The sequence below is a fragment of the Chlorocebus sabaeus genome, chromosome 19, assembly GCF_047675955.1.
Source record: "Chlorocebus sabaeus isolate Y175 chromosome 19, mChlSab1.0.hap1, whole genome shotgun sequence".
Classification (NCBI taxonomy): domain Eukaryota; kingdom Metazoa; phylum Chordata; class Mammalia; order Primates; family Cercopithecidae; genus Chlorocebus; species Chlorocebus sabaeus.
The window spans coordinates 11,263,169-11,282,474 of NC_132922.1; the positions used below are offsets into that span (position 1 = coordinate 11,263,169).

Genomic DNA, 19,306 nt, shown 5'->3' on the forward strand with positions numbered 1-19,306 from the left:
GTGATTAGATCATGAAGGCAGAGCCCTGAAGAATGAGATGAGCACCTTTTTATTTTATTTTATATACAGTTTTTTTTTTTTTTTTTTTTGAGATGGAGTCTCACTCTGTCGCCCAGGCTGGAGTGCAGTGGCGCAATCTTGGCTCACTGCAACCTCTGCCACCGGGTTCAAGCGATTCTCCTGCCTCAGCCTCCCACGTAGCTGGGATTACAGGTGTCTGCCACCACACCCGGCTAATTTTTTGTAGTTTTTAGTAGAGACGGGGTTTCACCATCTTGGCCAGGCTGGTCTTGAACTCCTGACCTTGTGATCCACCCACCTTCGCCTCCCAAAGTGCTGGGATTACAGGCGTGAGCTACCGCGCCTGGCAGCACCTTTTTAAAACAGGAAAAAGGAAACTCACCCGCCCCTTCATGTAAGGACTGAAGTGAGGACTCAGTGAAAAGACTCATCTGTGAGGAAGTGGCCCCCACCAGACACTGAATCTGCCAGCACCTTGATCTTGGACTTCCCAACCCCCAGAACTGTGAGAACTAGATTTCTGTTGTTTATGAGCCACCCGGTTTATGGTATTTTGCTGGAGCACCTCAAACAGACTAAGACACCTGTCTTAGTCCGTTTGCTGCTGCTGTAACAGAAGTAGAAAGACTGGATGATTTATTTTTTAAAAAGAAATTAATTCGGTTTACAATTCTGGAGGTTGGGAAGTCCAACATTAAGGAGCCGCATCTGGCGAGGGCTTTCTTGCTGTGTCATCGCATGGCAGAAGGGTAAGAAAGTGTGTGTGAGAGAGGGAAGGGGCCAAACTCATCCGTATCAGGAACCCACTCCCACAATAACCATCCCACTCCCACAATAATGGCAGCAATGCATCCACAAGGAGTGAGTCCTCATGACCTGGCCACACTTCTTAAAGGTCCTACCTCTCAACTCTGTTACACTTAGGATTAGGTTGCCAACACATGAACTATGGGAGACACATTCAGACCATAGCAACACCCATAGTTCCTCACACAAACCTATGAGGCCAAAGAACACAGGTGATTAAGCCCACTTGACTGATGCTCTGAAACCAACTCAGGCCAAGCTCAGAGTACAGGGGGGATTTGGGGGAAGAATGCTGGGTTGGCCACAAAGCTGAAGGATGGGCTGCAAAGACAGAACCCAGGCAGGTGGGAACCAGGGCAGCTCCGGGAACCTCAGTGGCAGAAGACCTGGACCTTCTCTCTCCAAGCCTCCATTCAGGTGACTTTACTCCAGTGGTTTATCTCTGGGTAGAGTTGCCAGATACATAGACGCTTCCCAGTTAAATCTGAGCTTCAGATAAACAATGAATAATTTTAGTATATGCCTCATGTCTGCCTCCCGTGAAACTTAGCTCCATTACTCCAGAGTAGTCTTGGCAGCGTGCAGGTGGGAACGGCTGCTGGGAACCAGAGAGTGGGCTCTGTGTGGGGCAGAGAGGCTTTCGGCTCTACCAGAGCCTGGGGGAAATGTTCTTCTCAGGGGACTCACCTCACTGCTTTCTGAGGGCTAGTGAGGCTTCCAAGTCCTCAGAGGCAAATCAACTGCTTACATTTCAGCCTCTGGAAAGGTACAACTCCTTCATGTCATGGGTGAGCACGAGCCCTGGGGGCATCCAGACCTGAGCAATCCCAGCTCTGATCCATAAAGGCTGAGTGTGTCCTGAGGCAGGCTACCAATCTCTCTGAGACACCATTTTCTCATCTGCAAAGTGGGGTTAACAATACTAATTTCTGGGGATTGTGAGGATATAACGCCATCATGGGTGTAAGCCCAGATCAGTCTGTTAATGGCAGTTCACAGTAGGCCACCTAAACGGCTTGGTTGCCACCAGCCAGGGCGCCCTTGTGAACTCTGAGAGTAACAAGACCTAGCCTGGGGTCCTCCCTGTCCAGCATCCCTTTCCAGCCTCCCCACCCTCAGCCACGTGGTAGGGGCAGGGCTGACACATCCTGCCAGGGGTGGGCCTTCACCTCCCTCTGGCCTATAGGAGCTCTGCCCACACCTCCCTCAGTGATTGGCTTAGGGATGAGCACGTGCCCCACGCCAGCCAATCCAAGCCAAAGAGGCTCAGTTTCCGTACTGGTTGGAACTGCTGGGAAAGAAAAGGTATCTCTGAACTGGAGGGAGTCTGCTCTGAGCCCCGAGCTGCCTGCCACCACCCTGCCACCGAGAGAGCTCCAGGGATGGAAGTCAGCACAGACTAGCAGAGCTGTGGGATGGGAGCACATACCATCTAGAGACATCTTTCAGGATTCTAGAGCAAGCGGGCCCTGAAGCTGTAGACCCCTTGGCTTTTCAGTAGAGGAGATGGTAGACTCCCTTAAACCAGGTTCAGAGTTTCTGTCCCATGTAACAGAGATAATCCTTCCTGATTCATGATTGACTCGTGTCAGGCACCTCAGCCCGTGGCCAGAGAATCTCTGGTGACTTCCCCCAACATCACACATGGCAGCTACCATCCTGTTTCCATGGAAACGAGCCTCCACAGTGACCACCACCCCTCTCCCACCCCATCCCATATGCAAACGAGAAAAACACACTAAGGTTCCCACTGGAACCTTCCCCAGTCCACGCCCACCCAACGGCAGCTCAGCTTAAAGAAAATGGCTCCAGATATCCATCCTCTCCCCAGCTCTTTAGTGTCTGGGTGCAACAGATAGGAAACAAACATGTAATGATGCCTCCACAGCTCTGGGGACTTCAGGATGATGACTAGCCTTGGCCCTGCCCTCAGAGCACCCAGTGCATCTGAGCATCCACAGCCGCAGGGCAGACAGACCTGTAAGTCCAGGATAGATCAGAGTGCACAGTCAATGACAATACCAGAAGGGTGCCCTGGGCTTCAAGACATTCGGAGGGCTTCCCATACCCACCAATAGTGCACACAGAGCTGTGCAGGAAGGCCAGCCCCAAAGGCTTCTGGGCAACCCAGTGATCGCCTTCTGATCCCTATGACCACAGCTGGATGTGCTGGCAGGCGCTAGGCTCTGTGGAACTTGCATAGGTTGGTATTGACGTTAGGGATCTCAACAGAGCCCTGCCCCTGCCCAGCCAGTGCAGGCAGAGCTCCAGAAGCTCTGACCAGGGCTTGGAGACATGGTCGAGCCACAGTTTTGGCAGAGGGTGAGTGAAGAAACTGAGGCTCGAGGAGAGGAATGTGGCTGACTCGGAGTGCCCCCATGATGTGCATTCTCTCTCTTTTGACCTTATCTGACCCCAGGGAACAACTCTTGTTTGATTTAGCCAAGTTTAATGCTTTGTGCTTTCCTAGCCTCGCTGCAGCTCAGGTGTCCATCAGACCCAGTTCCAACCAAATGCACTAGGGAAGGGGAGGATCCTGGAAAGAATATCTCATTTTCCTGACCCAAGTGGACATGTCCTGTCACTCTTCACCCTTCCTTCCTGTCTAATTCAGACATGACACCCACGGCTTCACTGGCTGCCTTGTGACCATGAAAGAAAGGGCTGGAAAATCACAAGGATGTCAGCCCCCACACTGCAGAACTATCTCCAGTAACCAGAACTTTGTGTTATGTCAGAAAAAAAAAAAAAAAAAAAAAAAAACATTATTCAGGATTCAGGATTTGCTTGAGCCACTGTTGGTTGGGTTTTCTATTACTTGCAGCCAATTGCATCCCTGATAAATACACCCAGCAAGTCATACTGAACCAGGACCCAATCCTAGCCGGTGGAGCTAAGCTTCCTGGGTTCAACTCCTGACTCTGCCCCTTACCAGCCTGGGACCTCAGGCAAGTTACTTCCTGTCACTGCCTCATCTGTGAGGTGGAACTGACCACAGCCCTCACAGGGCTTGTCTGACCGTTCAACAAGATGATGCACAGTGTGAGCACTCAGCAGTCAGCGTCCTTATTTTTATCACACTCCTGGAGGAGGCATCAGAGAATTAAATTCCCTTTGCCTTTTAAAGTCCCACTGATGGGGCACTTTGGACAAAAGGAACTCTCAGCCAGCAACCTCAGCAGGGACATACTTGCCTGATCTTTCTAGAAAGCCCTAGCCCAGAGCTGAGGAACAATTCTTAGTGGCTTTTTGTTTCCCAAGAGCCTGTAAGAGTCAGGGTGGAGAAGCTGTGTCCAGCATGCATTCCAGAGACCATGTTTCCAGGGTACAATAAATACTTTTTTTGTCTTTTCTTTTTTTTTTTTTTTTTTTTTTTTTGGAGACAGGATCTTACTCTGTCACCCAGGCTGGAATGTAGTGGCGCAATCTTGGCTCACTGCAACCTCCGCCTCCCAGCCTCAAGTAATCCTCCCACCTCAGCCTCCTGAGTAGCTGGGACTACAGACACACCCTTTTTTTTTTTTTTTTTTTTAAGCTGGGGTTTCACCATGTTGCCCAGACTGGTCTCAACCTTCTGAGCTCAAGCAATCCACTGACCTCGGCCTCCCAAAGTGCTGGGATTATAGGCAAGAGCCACCACACTCAGCCCAGGATACAATAAGTCCTAACCCAGCCTCTCCTTCTCACCCTCTAGCCAAAGTGCTAAGTTACTGATGTTACTGGTATCTTTATTAATACTGTTAATGATCACAGAAATTCTTTTTTAAAAAAATGTTTTAAAGAGATGGGCTCTCGCTATGTTGCCCAGACTGATCTCGAACTCCTGGGCTCAAGAAATCCTCCCACCTCAGCCTGCTGAGTAGCTGAAACAATTGGCACACACCTCTGGATTGGGTGATCACAGACGTTCTTTTTTTTGAGACTGAGTCTTGCTCTGTCACCCAGACTGAAGTACAGTGGTGTGATCTTAGCTCACTGCAACCTCTCCACCTCCCGGGTTCAAGCTATTCTCCTGCCACCCAAGTAGCTGGGACTACAGATGCGTGCCACTACGCCCGGCTAGCTTTTGAATTTGTATTTGTCTTTCTTTCTTTTTTTTTTTTTTTTTTTTTTGAAGATGGAGTTTCACTCTCATTGCCCACGCTGGAGTGCAGTGGTGCGATCTGGGCTCATGGCAACCTCCACCTCCTGGGTTCAAGAAGTTCTCCTGCCTCAGCCTCCTGAGTAGCTGGGATTACAGGTGCCCACCACCATACCCACCTAATTTTTTTGTATTTTTAGAAGAGACAGGTTTTCACCATGTTGGTCTTGAACTCCTGACCTCAGGTGATCCACCTGCCTCGGTCTCCCAAAGTGCTGGGATAAGTGTGAGCCACCATGCCCGGACTAATTTTTGCATTTTTAGTAAAGATGGGGTTTCATGATCTGCCCCCATCAACCTCCCAAAGTGCTGGGATTATAGGCATGAGCCACAGGGCCCAGCCAATCACAGAACTTCTTACATAGAGTTCCTACTGTTCTGTCCACAAAGTACTTCTACCTCTCATGAGAATTATTCAAATCCTGGACACAGATGCAGAGATGGAGCCCTCCCTATTTCTCTTCCCCTTCCTGTGGTTCCCAGACTGGGAATCATGACCTCTACCTTTCAGTGCTCCTGATTAGGGGCTGCTGTGACAGTCGAATGAGCTGTAGTTTCTCCATAGGTGGCCCACAGACCACATCAGGGCCACCTGGACGTTTGGTTAAAATGCAGATTTCTAGGCTCTGCCATGCCTGCTGGTAGTGGATCCCTGAGCTAAGGACCAAAAATCTGCATTTTAACACATGCCCCAGTGATCCTGCTGCTCCCTGAAGTTGGAGGAGCATTGAGAAGGGGTGAAAGGCCATGCATGTGTTTGGGGAGTGGGGTGGTTGCCCATTCCTGATCTGTGCACACCCCTCCCTCAGCTGTTCCATTCTCCACACAGTCAGAAGCTTTCCAGGTCTTTCAGATGTAAGGTGGCTCCTGTTCGCTGTACTCATCCAAGTCAGGGCTCACATCAGCCATGTCCTTGGCAAGCCTCATTCTGGAGAGGTACCAGTAGCCTCACCCTCTACCCCTGGCTCACCCCCAGAGACCAGACAGCAGAATTCTTGGGGACGCTTTTAACAGAGGTGCCCAGGCCCCTCCCCACAGGTGGCAATGGCCATTTTGTTTCTGGTTGGGGGAGGAGACAGAATTACCAGCATGATGCACCAAGGGAGATACATAGATAAAGAACATCTCAAGTTTAACAAGAATGTGATTGAATAGTTCATGACCTCCTAATGGACAGAGGCAGAAAAGTGTAACTTAAATGATAAGACAAAGAGTTGGGACTGGCCAGACACAGTGGCTCACGCCTGTAATCCCAGCACTTTGGGAGGCCAAGGAGGGTGGATCACTTGAGGTCAGGAGTTCAAGACCAGCCTGGCCAACATGCTGAAACCCCATCTCTACTAAAAATACAAAACTTAGCCAGGCATGGTGGCACATGCCTATAATCCCAGCTACTCGGGAGGCTGAGGCATGAGAATTGCTTGAACCTGGGAAGCTGAGGTTGCAGTTAGCCAAGATGATGCCACTGTACTCCAGCCTGGGCAACAGAGAGAGACCCTGCCTCAAAAAATAATAATAAATAAAAGAGTTGGGTTCAACCAAACACAAATAGAGATGATGACGGGGGCTTTGTCACACACTGGAAGAGTCTAGTGCGGTGCCACAGGACTCGCTGTCCTGAGCTTCGCGAGTACAGGAAGTGCATGGAATGAGCGGCTGCCTCAGGACTCCAAGAGGCCACGGTGAGATGAAATCAACAGCAATACGTGCAAAGTTTTCACGTGGGTTTTAAAAATCACCGACTTAGTTCCAGGGTGGGAGAGACCTGGTTTGGAGAGTGAACGTGACCTGATGGCAAAAGGGAGCATGACCACTCCCCAGGTCACTGCAATCCCACACTTCACTGGGGCGAGAACAGCCCATTCACTCTACCCCATAAGCCGTCATTGGGAGGGTGGGATCCCATTCTCCTGCCAGGGACAGAGACAGCCTGAAGCAAGTCCAGCAGATGAAAGGATGAACGCTGTCCTTTGACAAACAGTGGAGGACTGGGGACATTTCATCTGGAAGGGGACACTTGAGGAGGACAGGAACTGCCCCCCAACTTCTGAAGGACGGCTGTGAGTTTGTCAGTGACACCATCCCTGCAGCCTCAGGGCCTTTCCTGTGCAATCAAGCCCATGCCCCTTCTCTGGTCTCATCTCTTAGGACCCACCCCACAGAAACCCTGGGCTCCAGCATCCCCTGCCACTCACCCTTCCCTTCCTCATACACCCCTTCGAGCCTCCCACATGCTTCCCCCTGCCTGAAACTCCCTTTCCCCCAGCTCTCTGCCTGACCAGCTCTTACCCATCCCAGGTCTGTCCCTCAGGGTCACATACAGAGACACCCCCCCAATCAAAAGCAGGGCCCCATTCCATGACCTGATGGCCCTCTATACTTCTTGATGACAGCATGGATCCCAATTTAGACTTTAGCTGTGGTGATGTGTTTTATTTCTGTTTTCCAAACTGAAAGTTCCGTGAATCACAAAGGGCATGTCTGGTTCATCTTCATGCCCCCACTGCCCTGCCCAAGGCCTGGCATGTAGTAGATGCTCAATAAAGGTTGATTTAGTGAATGAATGAATGAATGAATGAATGGTACCAACCGGTGGGAGCCACAGGAAGATCAGTTTCAGCTCCGTGAAAGCAAGCTTTCTAGTGCATTTGGATGTCCTAGTCTGAGACCAGCCGCCTGGTGAGGCACTGCGCTCCCTGCAGGGGCAGCCTGGGAACAGAGGCAGGCCCCCATATCAGACACATCTGCCATGAGGGTTACACCAGATGTGCAGATGAAGGCTGTGACCTCTAAGGAACTTCCCAACTCGGAGATGTATGTCTGCCTCCACAGCTTGAAGAAAGAGCCAGTAATTAATTTGGGGAAGGGGAGGTACAGGAAGGGAGGAAATAGGCTGGTTACTTGGGAAACAGAACATTTATAACACCATGCCTGGGTAGGACTGCAGGGGATGGGTGGGCGGCTCTGGGGACAGGTCTTGGGTGGGAGGGGGACTGGAGGGCTGAGCTCTGGAGCCAGGGTTGTGACTCCCCATCCTGTCCTTTCCACCCACGCCATCCCTGGACACAAAGGACGGGAACGACCTTGAGCACGGGGTGGTCCTGTTCACTTGAGTTCCCAAATCCAGCACATAGCTGGGCAGTGAGAGTGCTCATGACTCTAGCAAAAAAGTCAGCTGAGCATGGTGGCTCACACCTGTAATCCCAGCGTTTCGAGAGGCCAAGGTGGGAGGATCACTTGAATCCAGGAGGTCACATAGTGAGACCTTGTCTCTACAAAAAAATTTAAAAGTAAAAAAAAAAATAAAAAAAAAATTAGCCGGGCATGGGGCATGTGCCCGTAATCCCAGCTACTTGGGAGGCTGAAGTGGGAGGATCACCTGAGTCCAGGGAGGGCGAGGCTGCAGTAAGCTGTGATCACACCACTGCACTCCAGCCTGGGTGACAGAATGAAACTGTCTCAAAAAAAGTCTCCTTTGCATCTATCCCCCAGCCAGGACCACCTACATCATGGTGGGGCTTGGTGCAAAGTGAAGATGCAGGGCCCCTTGTTCATAAATGATTAAGAATTTCAAAATAGTGACAGCAGAGTATGGACCCAAGCGTAGGGCCCTGTGTGACTGCACACATTGCATGTCGGCCCTATGCCTAGCCTCCCTGATCTCCCAAGAATGCTGGCCTGCAGACCTCACCTCATTCAGCCCCCATCTCGAGGGCCAAGAGGAGATGTCAAACTGAGAGCTCACCACGAAGCTGAAGCTAGGCAGCTCTTCACTCTGCTCAGCTTAGAGCCTCATCGTCTTTATTTATAAATATGAGCAGACAGGAAAGAATCGCTAAGCAATACAGAATGCTTCAAGTCAAAAGGGCAGCATGGGGGTACCCATGGGAGTCAGACAGTGGAGCCAGCAGAACAAATGACTTCCCTGAAACAAGAGTCAGGAAAAATTACCCTTGAACTTGGAAATATGGCAAAGGGAAGGCACTATTTCTCACAATGTCATTTTGAAGCATAGTTTAACAGGCCATTTAAAGATTATTTCATTATCCAGGGGGAATACACCTTTGTTTGATTCACAATTTCCTGTTCACTAAAGGTCTGGATGTTGTGAAATTACATTTTAACTTGTAGATTTTTATCTGGCAGATGTATGTGATTTCTGCCCAAAAGAAAACTCTAAAAGTTATGGTTTATTACCCTGTAGGTCATTAACCAGTTTTGACTCCAATCACACTTTCTTCCTACATTCTTTCTCCAATGTCTGTTTTCCTAATTCTGCTGATTACCATCTGCTAAGTCCCTACTCCTTAACGAGCTGGATAAATCTGTCATATATGTTCATTTTAAGATTTGTGTAAGAGTCACTTTTTTTACCTTTTCAGAAATTATACTTTGATACAGGGTTATGTCCAGAATCATGAAAAGACTTTTAAGAAGCCTAATTAGTATATAAGGAGATTCAGGTGAATATTGTATTTATAAAACAAGACCAGGCATCCATAAAACAAGAACAGGCACAAGGTGCTCTGAAAAACAAGAAATCCAAAAACAAGTGTTCCTGAGAATTAAAAAGACACTGAGGAAATGAATTATTCCATGGGGGCAGTAAATAGGGGAAAGGACATTGCTGAAAAGCCCACTTGTGATTCAGAAGCCCAAGTCAAAGATTTCTCTCATATTACAGACAAAATCTGTGAAAGAAAAGGGCAAAGATATGCAGAAAAGATAAGAGGATAGAATTATCTATATAACGTGAATTCCAGAAGGAGATAGCAGAGAATAATGGGCCATAGCCAAAGAAGAGATGGAAGAACCGTCTTCTGAGATGAAGGAAAGCATGAATCTTTCTTTTTTTCTTTTTTTTTAGACAGGGTCTCACTTTGTTGAAGACTAGAGTGCAATGGCACGACCACTGCTCACTGCAGCCTCGACCTCCTGGGCTCAAGGGATACTCCAGCCTCAGCCTCCTGAGTAGCTGGGACTACAGGAGTGTACACCACACCCAGATAATTTTTTATTTTTTGTAGAGATGGGGTCTCACTTATATTGCCCAGGCTGGTCTCAAACTCCTAGGCTCAAGGAATCCTCTTGCCTCGGCCTCTCAAAATGCTGGGATTACAGGGGTGAGCCACTGCAGCTGGCCAAAAGCACCAGTCTTGAGTTCTCTAAAGTCCCACTTAGATCTGCCCTAGAGAAAGGTCTGATCCTGAAGGTAAAGAGAAAAGCCCACAAGCTTCTAGTCAGGAAAAAGAAGGTCATCTTCCAAGAAACAGGAACCAGACCTGTACTGGACTCACGTGCAATACTATAGTGTAGGTTTGAATGGCGGGATGTGTGCAGGGTTCTGACTCTAGAACATCACAAATAATTGTCCTCTACACTCAAAGATCAAAGGAACATATGTCTGGACAGGCACGATTGAAAAATAACACTATCCAAACATCTTTTCTTTAAAAAAAAAAAAAAAAACTACTTAAGGATGTTCTCCAGCCAAACCAGAATAAGAATAAAAATGAAGAACGTGACTAAGAGGAGGATACAGTGCTCAGGAAATCACAGGAAACCACAGGAAACCAGGGTAGCTTCCATTCAGGTCTAAGTGACTGCTGACAATGTGGTTGTAAAACTGAATACAGCAATTGAGAGAAGATGCTTAGAGGCCAGGTGCGGTGGCTCGCACCTGTAATCCCAGCACTTTGGGAGGCTGTGGTGGGAGGACTGCTTGAACCCAGGAGTTCAAGACCAGCCTGGGCAACATAGTGAGACCCTGTCCCTATAGAAAAGAAAAGAAAAAAGAAAAGAAAAATTAGCCAGGGTTGGAGGCACATGCCTGCAGTCCCAGCTACTCAGGAGGCTGAGGTGGGAGGATCCTTTGAGCCTGGGAAGTCAAGGCTGGAGTGAGCTGTGATTGCATCACTGCACTCCAACCTGGGTGACAGAGTGAGACCCTGTCTCAAAAAAGGAAGGAAGGAAGGAAGGAAGGAAGGAAGGAAGGAAGGAAGGAAGGAAGGAAGGAAGGGAGGGAGGGAGGGAGGGAGGGAGGGAGGGAGGGAGGGAGGGAGGGAAGAAAGGAAGGAAGGAGAAGGGAAGGGAAGGGAAGGGAGGGGAGGGAGGGGAGGGAAGAGAAGGGGAGAGGGAGGGAGGGAGGGCAAACAAGCTTAGAAGAAGTGTAACTTTTTTAAAACCCTAATGAAACAAATCACCTCACTTCAGAACATATCTGTGGAATTTAGCAGATACTTGATGGGATTCTCACACCCTGATTGCCCATCTCAGCCGTGAGTCTACCGAATCGAAAAGGTCACACCTCCTCAATAGCATTCTACACACAAGGTCACACACATACACTGACAAACACACTCATGCATCCTCTCTCGCACACACACTTACAGCCTCCAGCCTTTTTCTCTATCCTCTGCCCTAATAATGACCCACCCCTGGGCATGATGACTGTCTCCTCATCCTTCAGCTCTCCATGTCACCCCCTCAGGAAGCCCTCAAGCCCCAAGTCCCCAGCTTGGCTCAGTCAGGCCCCTGTGTTAAATGCTCTCAGCAAACCACATGCTTTGCCCAGCGCTCTGGTCCCAGTGTGTGAAGGCATACCCACTGGCATAGCAGGTGGGTGCCTCCCCACGACAGGAGTAGGAAGGACAAGGTCTGTGTCTGGTTTGCCCTCCTCCTTGCCCCCAGCAGCTAGGATGGCGCCAACACTGGGGAGCAAGTTGTTCAGTCCCTGGTAGGTGGATAAATGCATGGATGGGTTTGACCCAGGAAAGCAGGCACAAGGCCCAGGGCAGGGTCTGAGGCACTGCAGATGGGCTCAGCTGTAACCAGGCCTGTCCCTGATGGCAACTTGTGTCTTGTAGAAATAACCACAGTCTGGAGTCAGACAGTGCTTGAGTCTGTGCTCGGTCTCTGGCGTGATGAGTGATCCAGGATAGCAATCCTAACAGCTAGCATTTATTGGGTGCTCATTTTGACGCAGCCACTATTATTATTCCCCTTTTCAGACGAGGAAATGAAAGCTCAGAGCGCGTCAGTGGCCTCTCAAGGTCATATCGTTAATTAGCATAAACACACCCAGTATCCGCTGGCAGTGCTAGAGGACGCACAACTTAGGAAGGGAGGAAAGAACACCTGTCTGTCCATCATTCCTCCCAGTCCAGGGGTCCAGGAGGGTCCCACGCATCACCGTGAAGCTTCATCACCATCAGCAAGAAGCCCTGGATTCTCTCAACTATTCCTGGTGTGCACCCGAGGCTAGGACCTGCCTGGCGGGTGCTACCTACCCTGCCATGACGATGAAGAAATCCAGGCGGTTCCATGTGTCCCCGAGGTAGCACTTCTTGCCAAAAATCCCCAGGGCCACCATCTTGAGCACCATCTCCATGGCAAAGAAGATAAAGATGAAGTCATCAAAGACCTGCAGGGACAGGAGGAGGGAAGCAAGGGACAGGGTGAGGTTGCAGAGCAGGGCCCAGGGGTTGCAGCCACAGTATGAGGTGGGGACACCACATGGATGCAAGGGGCCTGGGAAATACCCGGAAACTCCTCCTGGGCAGAAGGAGAACCTCAGCGATCCCGGTCCAGTGCAGTCATTTCACAGATGAGGAGACTGTGGCCGAGAGAGGGGAGTGAATTTGCCCAAGGTCACACAGCCCATTCTATCTGTTCCCTAAGCCTGGAAACAGATAGAAGAGCCCCAGAGAGGGGTGGGGTGAGGGGCCATCCCATATTCTCCCTAATAATTACCAAGCACTGGCTACTCACGTGACCCCCATTCTCTCTCCTAATTCTCCCAAGGACCCCATGGATAGTCCCATTTTACAAATGAGAAAACAGAGACTCAGAGAGGTTAAGCAACTTGCCCCACAGGTAACACGGCAGATAAGTGGCAGAACCAGGACTGAAACTCCAGTGGATCTGACCTCAAAGCCCCCACAGAAGGAGCTGTCTCAAAGTAGCCCCCGGGTACAGGCTTCGGTGTTGCCTTCCTCTGCCCACAAAGGAGGCTCAGGTGACATTATGCTTCCTGAGGGCAGGGCCTGGGTGGAATTCCTGTTTCCAGGATTAGTGAGGGCTGCAGTCAACTCAATTCAACAGACAGGTGCCACACACCTACTGTGTGCCAGGGCTAGGCCAGTGGTGACGACACAGAGGTGCATGTTCAGTGAACTCACCATGAGGCTAACCGGGCCTGGGGCCCGGGGCTGCTGAGGAGCTTGTTACCCACTCGGACCCCAGACCCACCCAGAGATTCTGCTTCAGCAGGTCTGAGATAGGGTCAGGGGTCTGGATTTTTGCCAAGTGTTCCGGGAGACTCTGGCCCAGTGCTGCCTGGGAGTTACTGAGTCCTATAGAAACCCAAGAGGCAGAAAGCAATTCCTCCCAGGAGGAATCTGGCTTTCCCAGGGAGAGACACTGAGTGTTTCCACATCTCTAAAATGGGTACAGCCCTAACATCTGTGCTACCCGTATACATGCTCTGCACGGGGTTATGTCAGGTACCAAAGGTCAAGCCCTACCCCAGGACCTCAGGAGATAACAGAATGTGAAACCAGAGGCCCACTCCTAAAGGGCGTCTAGGGCTGGGTGTGAACTCGGCCTCTAGTCCAAGAGCACGGGGGAAGAAGTGCAGGTTGTAGGCAGAGGAGAGTCGGGGTCACTGCTTTGCAGGTATGCGTGAAGGGGGTGCAGGAGAAGGCTGGTGAGAGCACCTGGGTGGGAGAAGATTGAGGCCTGGACTAAGGCAGAGGCCCCAAGCTGGAGAGGAGAGATAAAAGGGAAAGAGGATCCGAAGGATAATAGGAAGACCAGTTGGGAGTGAGGAAGGGTCAGCCAAGTGAGGGCGGCTGGTGGTGGCTGGTGGTGGCAACGCGCTTGATAGGGCAGCGCAGGACGCAGAAGGGCACGGAGCAGGGGCGGGGCATGGGGCGGGGCGTGGAGTGGGCGGGGCAAAAGCAAGGACATGGGGCGGGGCGTGGAGTGGGCGGGGCATAGGCCGGGTCCTGGTGGGTGGGGGTGGCGTGGATGGGGGTGGGGTGGGGTGGGGTGGGGTGGGGCGGGCAGTGGGGCGGGGCAGCCGGCTCACCTGCAGGATCTTGCAGCGGTCAGACAGGCAGTCCATGTCGTCGCACGGCTGGTACATGCCAAGTGTCACGCAGTTCAGCAGGATCACCAGCATGCTGACACATTCAAACCACGTGCACACCAAGTCAAGGACAAAGCAGCAGGTGGGACCGTGCCCGTGGGGGCTGGGGTGCACCCTAGAGTGTAATACCCCCAACCCACCACACACACAGGTATACACCCCGTTCCTCGTTCTTTTCCCTCTGGGTGCTATCCCTGCAACAGCTCAAAGCCCGTAGTGCCAATTTGCCCCCATCACAACAGACATGGCCATATGCACCAAACCCACCAGGCCCCCAGTTGCAGGACCCTGCTCCTTGCCCAGCCTGAGAGCTCCCCTCAGGCCTAGAGAAGGCAGAGGTTCCCGGAAGCCTGGCTGTCAGGAAACTCTGGGCTATCCCAGCCTCTCCACCCCAAGCACCACCCTCTGACTGTCACTGCCTCCCTTCTCTGACCACCTTTCCCTCCCCTGACCCATGTTCCCTCCTTCTCCGCCAGCGCCTGGGTCTGGAGCCAGCAGAAGGCCCTCCAGTGGGGCTGAGATTGGCTGGATGGCCCCATCCTTCTCTCCTTGCCCATTGCCACAGTTAGGGCTCAGGTAGGGTTCATCACCTAACTCCAAAACACCCACACCAAGCCCAGACTTGGCCTGCACCACATAGGGTGGGGCTGGGCCCCCTCAGGCCTGGTCAGGCAGAAAGACTCCTGCCACGGAGGGGATCCAGAGCTGGCCGTGAACCTGGCCTTGGGCAGGGCCTCTGGGCACAGCTTGCAGCTGGGGTGAGTGGGCTCCCCTCCTGCACCTGGCCAGGCTGCTCTTCTCACCACTGCTGAGAGCCCCTCCACGAATGCCATCCTCCCTCCCTCCCAGGCCAACTCCTACCCATCCTTAGAACACAGCCTGCAGTGTCCAGCCCCGCCACTCTCAATCCTCCCAGTCACAGGACCAGGAAGGTCAGGCCTCAAGGAACTCAGGGCGGTGTCACTCCCAGCCCCCACCTGTCATACCAATGAGAAATCCGAAGCCTGCTCAGATCTCCTGAACTGGGATCTCCAGTTGACTGAGTCCTGGGGCCTCAGAAAATATGTGCCTACTTGAAAAGAGGCAACCCAGGATGAAATGGGCTTGAGCTGCACACAGTATGAATAACTGAGGTTAGACACCCAGGTGAACTTCCAGACCATGCAGCCTGACCTTACAGGCAATGACTGGAATCGGCAGTAGGTTCTCCTTCTCTAAGAGGAGAGATGCTGATAGAACTCACCCCACCCCACCTATGCAGCCCCGTCTCCTCCCCCAGAAACGGAGTGTCAGGAAACAGAGGCTCTCATGCAGTAAAAGCAGCAAACAAGACAACAAAGCCGGGAGACCTGCATTTGAACTCCAGTCCCAGCACTGACTGGCTCTGCGGTCTTCGGCAAGCCCCTCCCTGTCTCTGAACCTGGAGGTCCTCCACCGGATGACCAGGAGCCTCCCCATCAGCCCCCTGGGTCTGCCCTGGCCCCTCCAAACCACCCTCCCTGCAGCAGCAGTGGGCAGTTAAAAACATCAGCGAGGCCGGGCGCGGTGGCTCAAGCCTGTAATCCCAGCACTTTGGGAGGCCGAGACGGGTGGATCACGAGGTCAGGAGATCGAGACCATCCTGGCTAATATGGTGAAACCCCGTCTCTACTAAAAGATACAAAAAACTAGCCGGGCGAGGTGGCGGCGCCTGTGGTCCCAGCTACTCGGGAGGCTGAGGCAGGAGAATGGCGTGAACCCGGGAGGCGGAGCTTGCAGTGAGCTGAGATCCGGCCACTGCACTCCAGCCTGGGTGACAAAGCGAGACTCCGTCTCAAAAAAAAAAAAAAAAAAAAAAAAAAAAAAAAAACATCAGCGAGACCACCTCCCTCCCCAGCGCAAAACCCTGCCCTGGCTCCCGGCCTCTCTGAGCACAAACTTTGAAGCCCTTGCTTGGCTGCAGGGCCCCGCCCTGACACCCCATCTCCCTCCGCCCTGCCCTGGCTCACTCTGCTCTGACCTCACTGGCTCCTGCTGCTCCTCAGACACACAGTGAGTGACATCAGGACACTCCACCTCAGGGCCTTTGCATATGCTGTTCCCACTTCAAGGGCTGAGCTTCTAGCATCATGGTCACCTCCTCTGAGAAGTCTCCACCCAACCTCATCACCCTCAGCAGCCACACGCCCTCTTCATGCCCTGCCACTGTCTTGCTGACATGCTCATTGTCTCTGCCACTGCTCTAATCTGCATTCCAAGGGGGACAGGGACTTTACACTCACAGCCCTAACATCTAGTAGGTGCTCAATGAACATCTGTCGGATGGATACATACGGTTGTCCCTCATTATGTGCCGTGTCAGTTACCCATGGTCCACTGTGGCCCAAAATTAGGTATGAGTGTGGTACAATAAGAGATTTTGAGGGTGGGGAGACCACATTCACATAACTTTGATTATCACACGTGATTCTAATTTTTTTTTTTTTTTTTTTTTTTTTGAGACGGAGTTTCACTCTTATTGCCCAGGCTGGAGGGCAATGGAGAGATCCCGGCTCACTGCAACCTCTGCCTCCTGGGTTCAAGTGATTCTCCTGCCTCAGCCTCCCAAGCAGCTGGGATTACAGGCGCCCACTACCACGCCCGGCTAATCTTTTGTATTTTTAGAAGAGACGGGGTTTCACCATGTTGGCCAGGCTGGTCTTGAACTCCTGACCTCAGGTGATCCATCTGCCTCGGCCTCCCAAACTGCTGGGATTACAGGGGTGAGCCACTGTGCCCAGTCTAATTGTCCCATTTTATTTTATTTTATTTTATTTTTATTTTTAGTATTTATTTATTTTGAGACGGAGTCTTGCTCTGTTGCCAGGCTGGAGTGCAGTGGCATGATCTCGGCTCACTGCAACCTCCACCTCCCAGATTCAAGCGATTCCCCTGCCTCAGCCTCCCAAGCAGCTGGGACTATGGGCACGTGCCACCATGCCAGCTAATTTTTTTGTATTTTAGTAGAGACAGGGTTTCACCATGTTGGCCAGGATGGTCTCGATCTCCTGACTTTGTGATCCACCCGCCTCGGCCTCCCAAAGTGCTGGGATTACAGGCATGAGCCACCGCGCCCGGCCTGATTGTTCTATTTTATTATTGGTTGCTGTTCATCTCTTACAATGCCTGATTTATAAATTAAACTTTATCCAGGTATGCAGGTATAGGAAAAAAACATAGTAAATACAGGGTTCAGTGCTATTTGTGACTTTGGGCATCCACTGGGGGTCTTGGAACGTGTCCCCTGTGGGTAAGCGGGGGTGCTGCTGTAAATCTCTATGGGCCCTGCCCACTCCAACATCCAGGAACTCAGGAGTGTCTCCAAGCAAACTCCTCACCCCTCCATTTCAAAGCCCTTGCCCTTAACTGGGATGTAGCCACACCAGCAGCCAAACCCTCAGCGGGACCCCACCCAGAGAGGAGTGGGAGAGGTGACCTGGTTTCCACGGCAACAGTCTCCCTCCCATCCCCAGCCCTGCCCACTTTGGGATGCTGCCTTCTCGTGGCCTCTCCTCAGCTCCTCCCGGCCCCAGCCCTGCTCCTTCCTGTCCCCTCACCCCACTGCCACTCTCCCACCATAGCCTGTAATTAATTTCAGTCGCTGCCAGGGCCCCCTTCGAGCCTGAGCCTGGCTCCAGCAGCAGCTTCATCATTAATTAACTTTTTTGAAGTTCAAACGTTCTAATTACCAGAGAACATCCCCCATCCCCCTCGCCTTTCCCCTTTTCCTGTCGTGCGCTCTCTCCTTCGAGCCCCATCCTCTGCTCCCTCTGCCCTTCCTGCCAGTTTCAGGCTCAAAGTGCACTTAACGGTGTCTCTCAGGAGTCTGGTGCCCCTGCTGCCTCCTCAACAAGGCCCTGAGCAGTGGAGGTCAGCAGACCCATTTTACAGATAAGGAAGGCTGAGACACGGAGAAAGTAGGGGCCTCTCCCAGGCTGCGCAGCTAGGAAGCACTGGCGCAGAGACTCACACCAGGCCTGTTGGACTCCAAGGCCAGCGCTCGCTCTCCTCTGTGAAGTACGGCCTGTCTCTGCCCATGGCTCTCCTCCCTCCCCTGAGGCCTCTCAGCCCATATTCAGTGTCTCTCCCCAGGACCCTGACCCAGCACCCTTTGTATCCCCCAGCTCTGGTCTCTGCCCCTCCAATCAGCCCCACACGATAACGAGGCATTTGCTGTGTGCCCAACACAATTTGAACATTTTCCAAGTGTTATCTCATTTAATCCTCACGGCTCTATTATAAGCCCGATTTACAAATAAGGAAACCAAGACACAAAAGGGAAACAGATTGGCCCAAGGTCACCAGCTGGAAAAGAGCAGAGCTGAGACACAAAACCTCAGGCTGGAGACTTTTCCTGCCTCCAAGCTGTTTTGCCACTGCCAGGCTAATCTGCCTGAAACACGCTCTCCTGATGCCTCTCTCCTGCTCAAGAACCTCCCATGGCTCCCCATCACCCTCCTGAGCCTGATGCGCAAGGCCTCCTAGATTCTCGCCTCAGTGAATCCTTGCAATCTTACCACTCACTGGCCTTAGCACTCACTGAACTCCTCGCTTTCTCCAAACACACCCTCTGCCTGCTCCTTCCCTTTCCTCCACCTCTCCAGCAGGCAGACTCTTTCAGAGCCCCGTTCGCAGGTCACCTCTTCCTGAAGCTTCCCCGATGTGCCTCTCACCCTTCACAAGGTGGTGGCTCAGCCTCCTCTCCAGAAGCGCTCCCACCTGCCTTGGCTAGCACGTACCACGGTAGTGAATTTGGCAGTAACTCTGATGACTGTGTGCCCGGCACCCTAGGGACATGACCTCAGCTCTCACAATCCCCTGGGGACGGATGAGGAACAAGCCTGAAGAGCTGCCACCACTCACACAAGGTCACCCAGTCCCCGAGCAGCCCAGATTGACTCGCGGCAGTGCCAGTGGCCGCTGCACAGCGCTGCCTCTGTGGTTCATCTAACTCGTCCACTGCACTGGGTCCCCCCACGGGACAGATGGAGTGGCTTTCATCCCTGGGCTGCTCAGCTTCAGAAATTCAGCGATGGACGGTCTCAGCCCTTGCCCAGAGGTACCCGGGGAAATCCCAGATGGCACAGCTTGGGCCCCTTCCAAGAGCCCAGGAGGCTTAGAAGTCAGGCCAGAACTGGCATCGCTGCCCGCAGTTCCTGACACACTCC

The 19,306-nt window shown here is 52.0% G+C and overlaps 1 protein-coding gene across 1 annotated transcript in view; it reads right to left on the bottom strand.

The window, feature by feature from the left end:
• LOC140709084 (voltage-dependent T-type calcium channel subunit alpha-1I-like) overlaps positions 1-14,486 on the bottom strand; it is a 57,487-nt gene extending 43,001 nt beyond the window's left edge. The window contains exons 1-2 of the mRNA XM_073006705.1: positions 14,061-14,486; positions 12,259-12,392 (exon numbers count right to left, since the gene is read on the bottom strand). Of these exons, the coding sequence (XP_072862806.1) occupies positions 12,259-12,392; positions 14,061-14,153 (227 nt within the window). The 5' untranslated portion in view covers positions 14,154-14,486. The remainder of the gene's footprint in view (positions 1-12,258; positions 12,393-14,060) is intronic.
• Between the last annotated feature and the right edge of the window lie 4,820 nt (positions 14,487-19,306).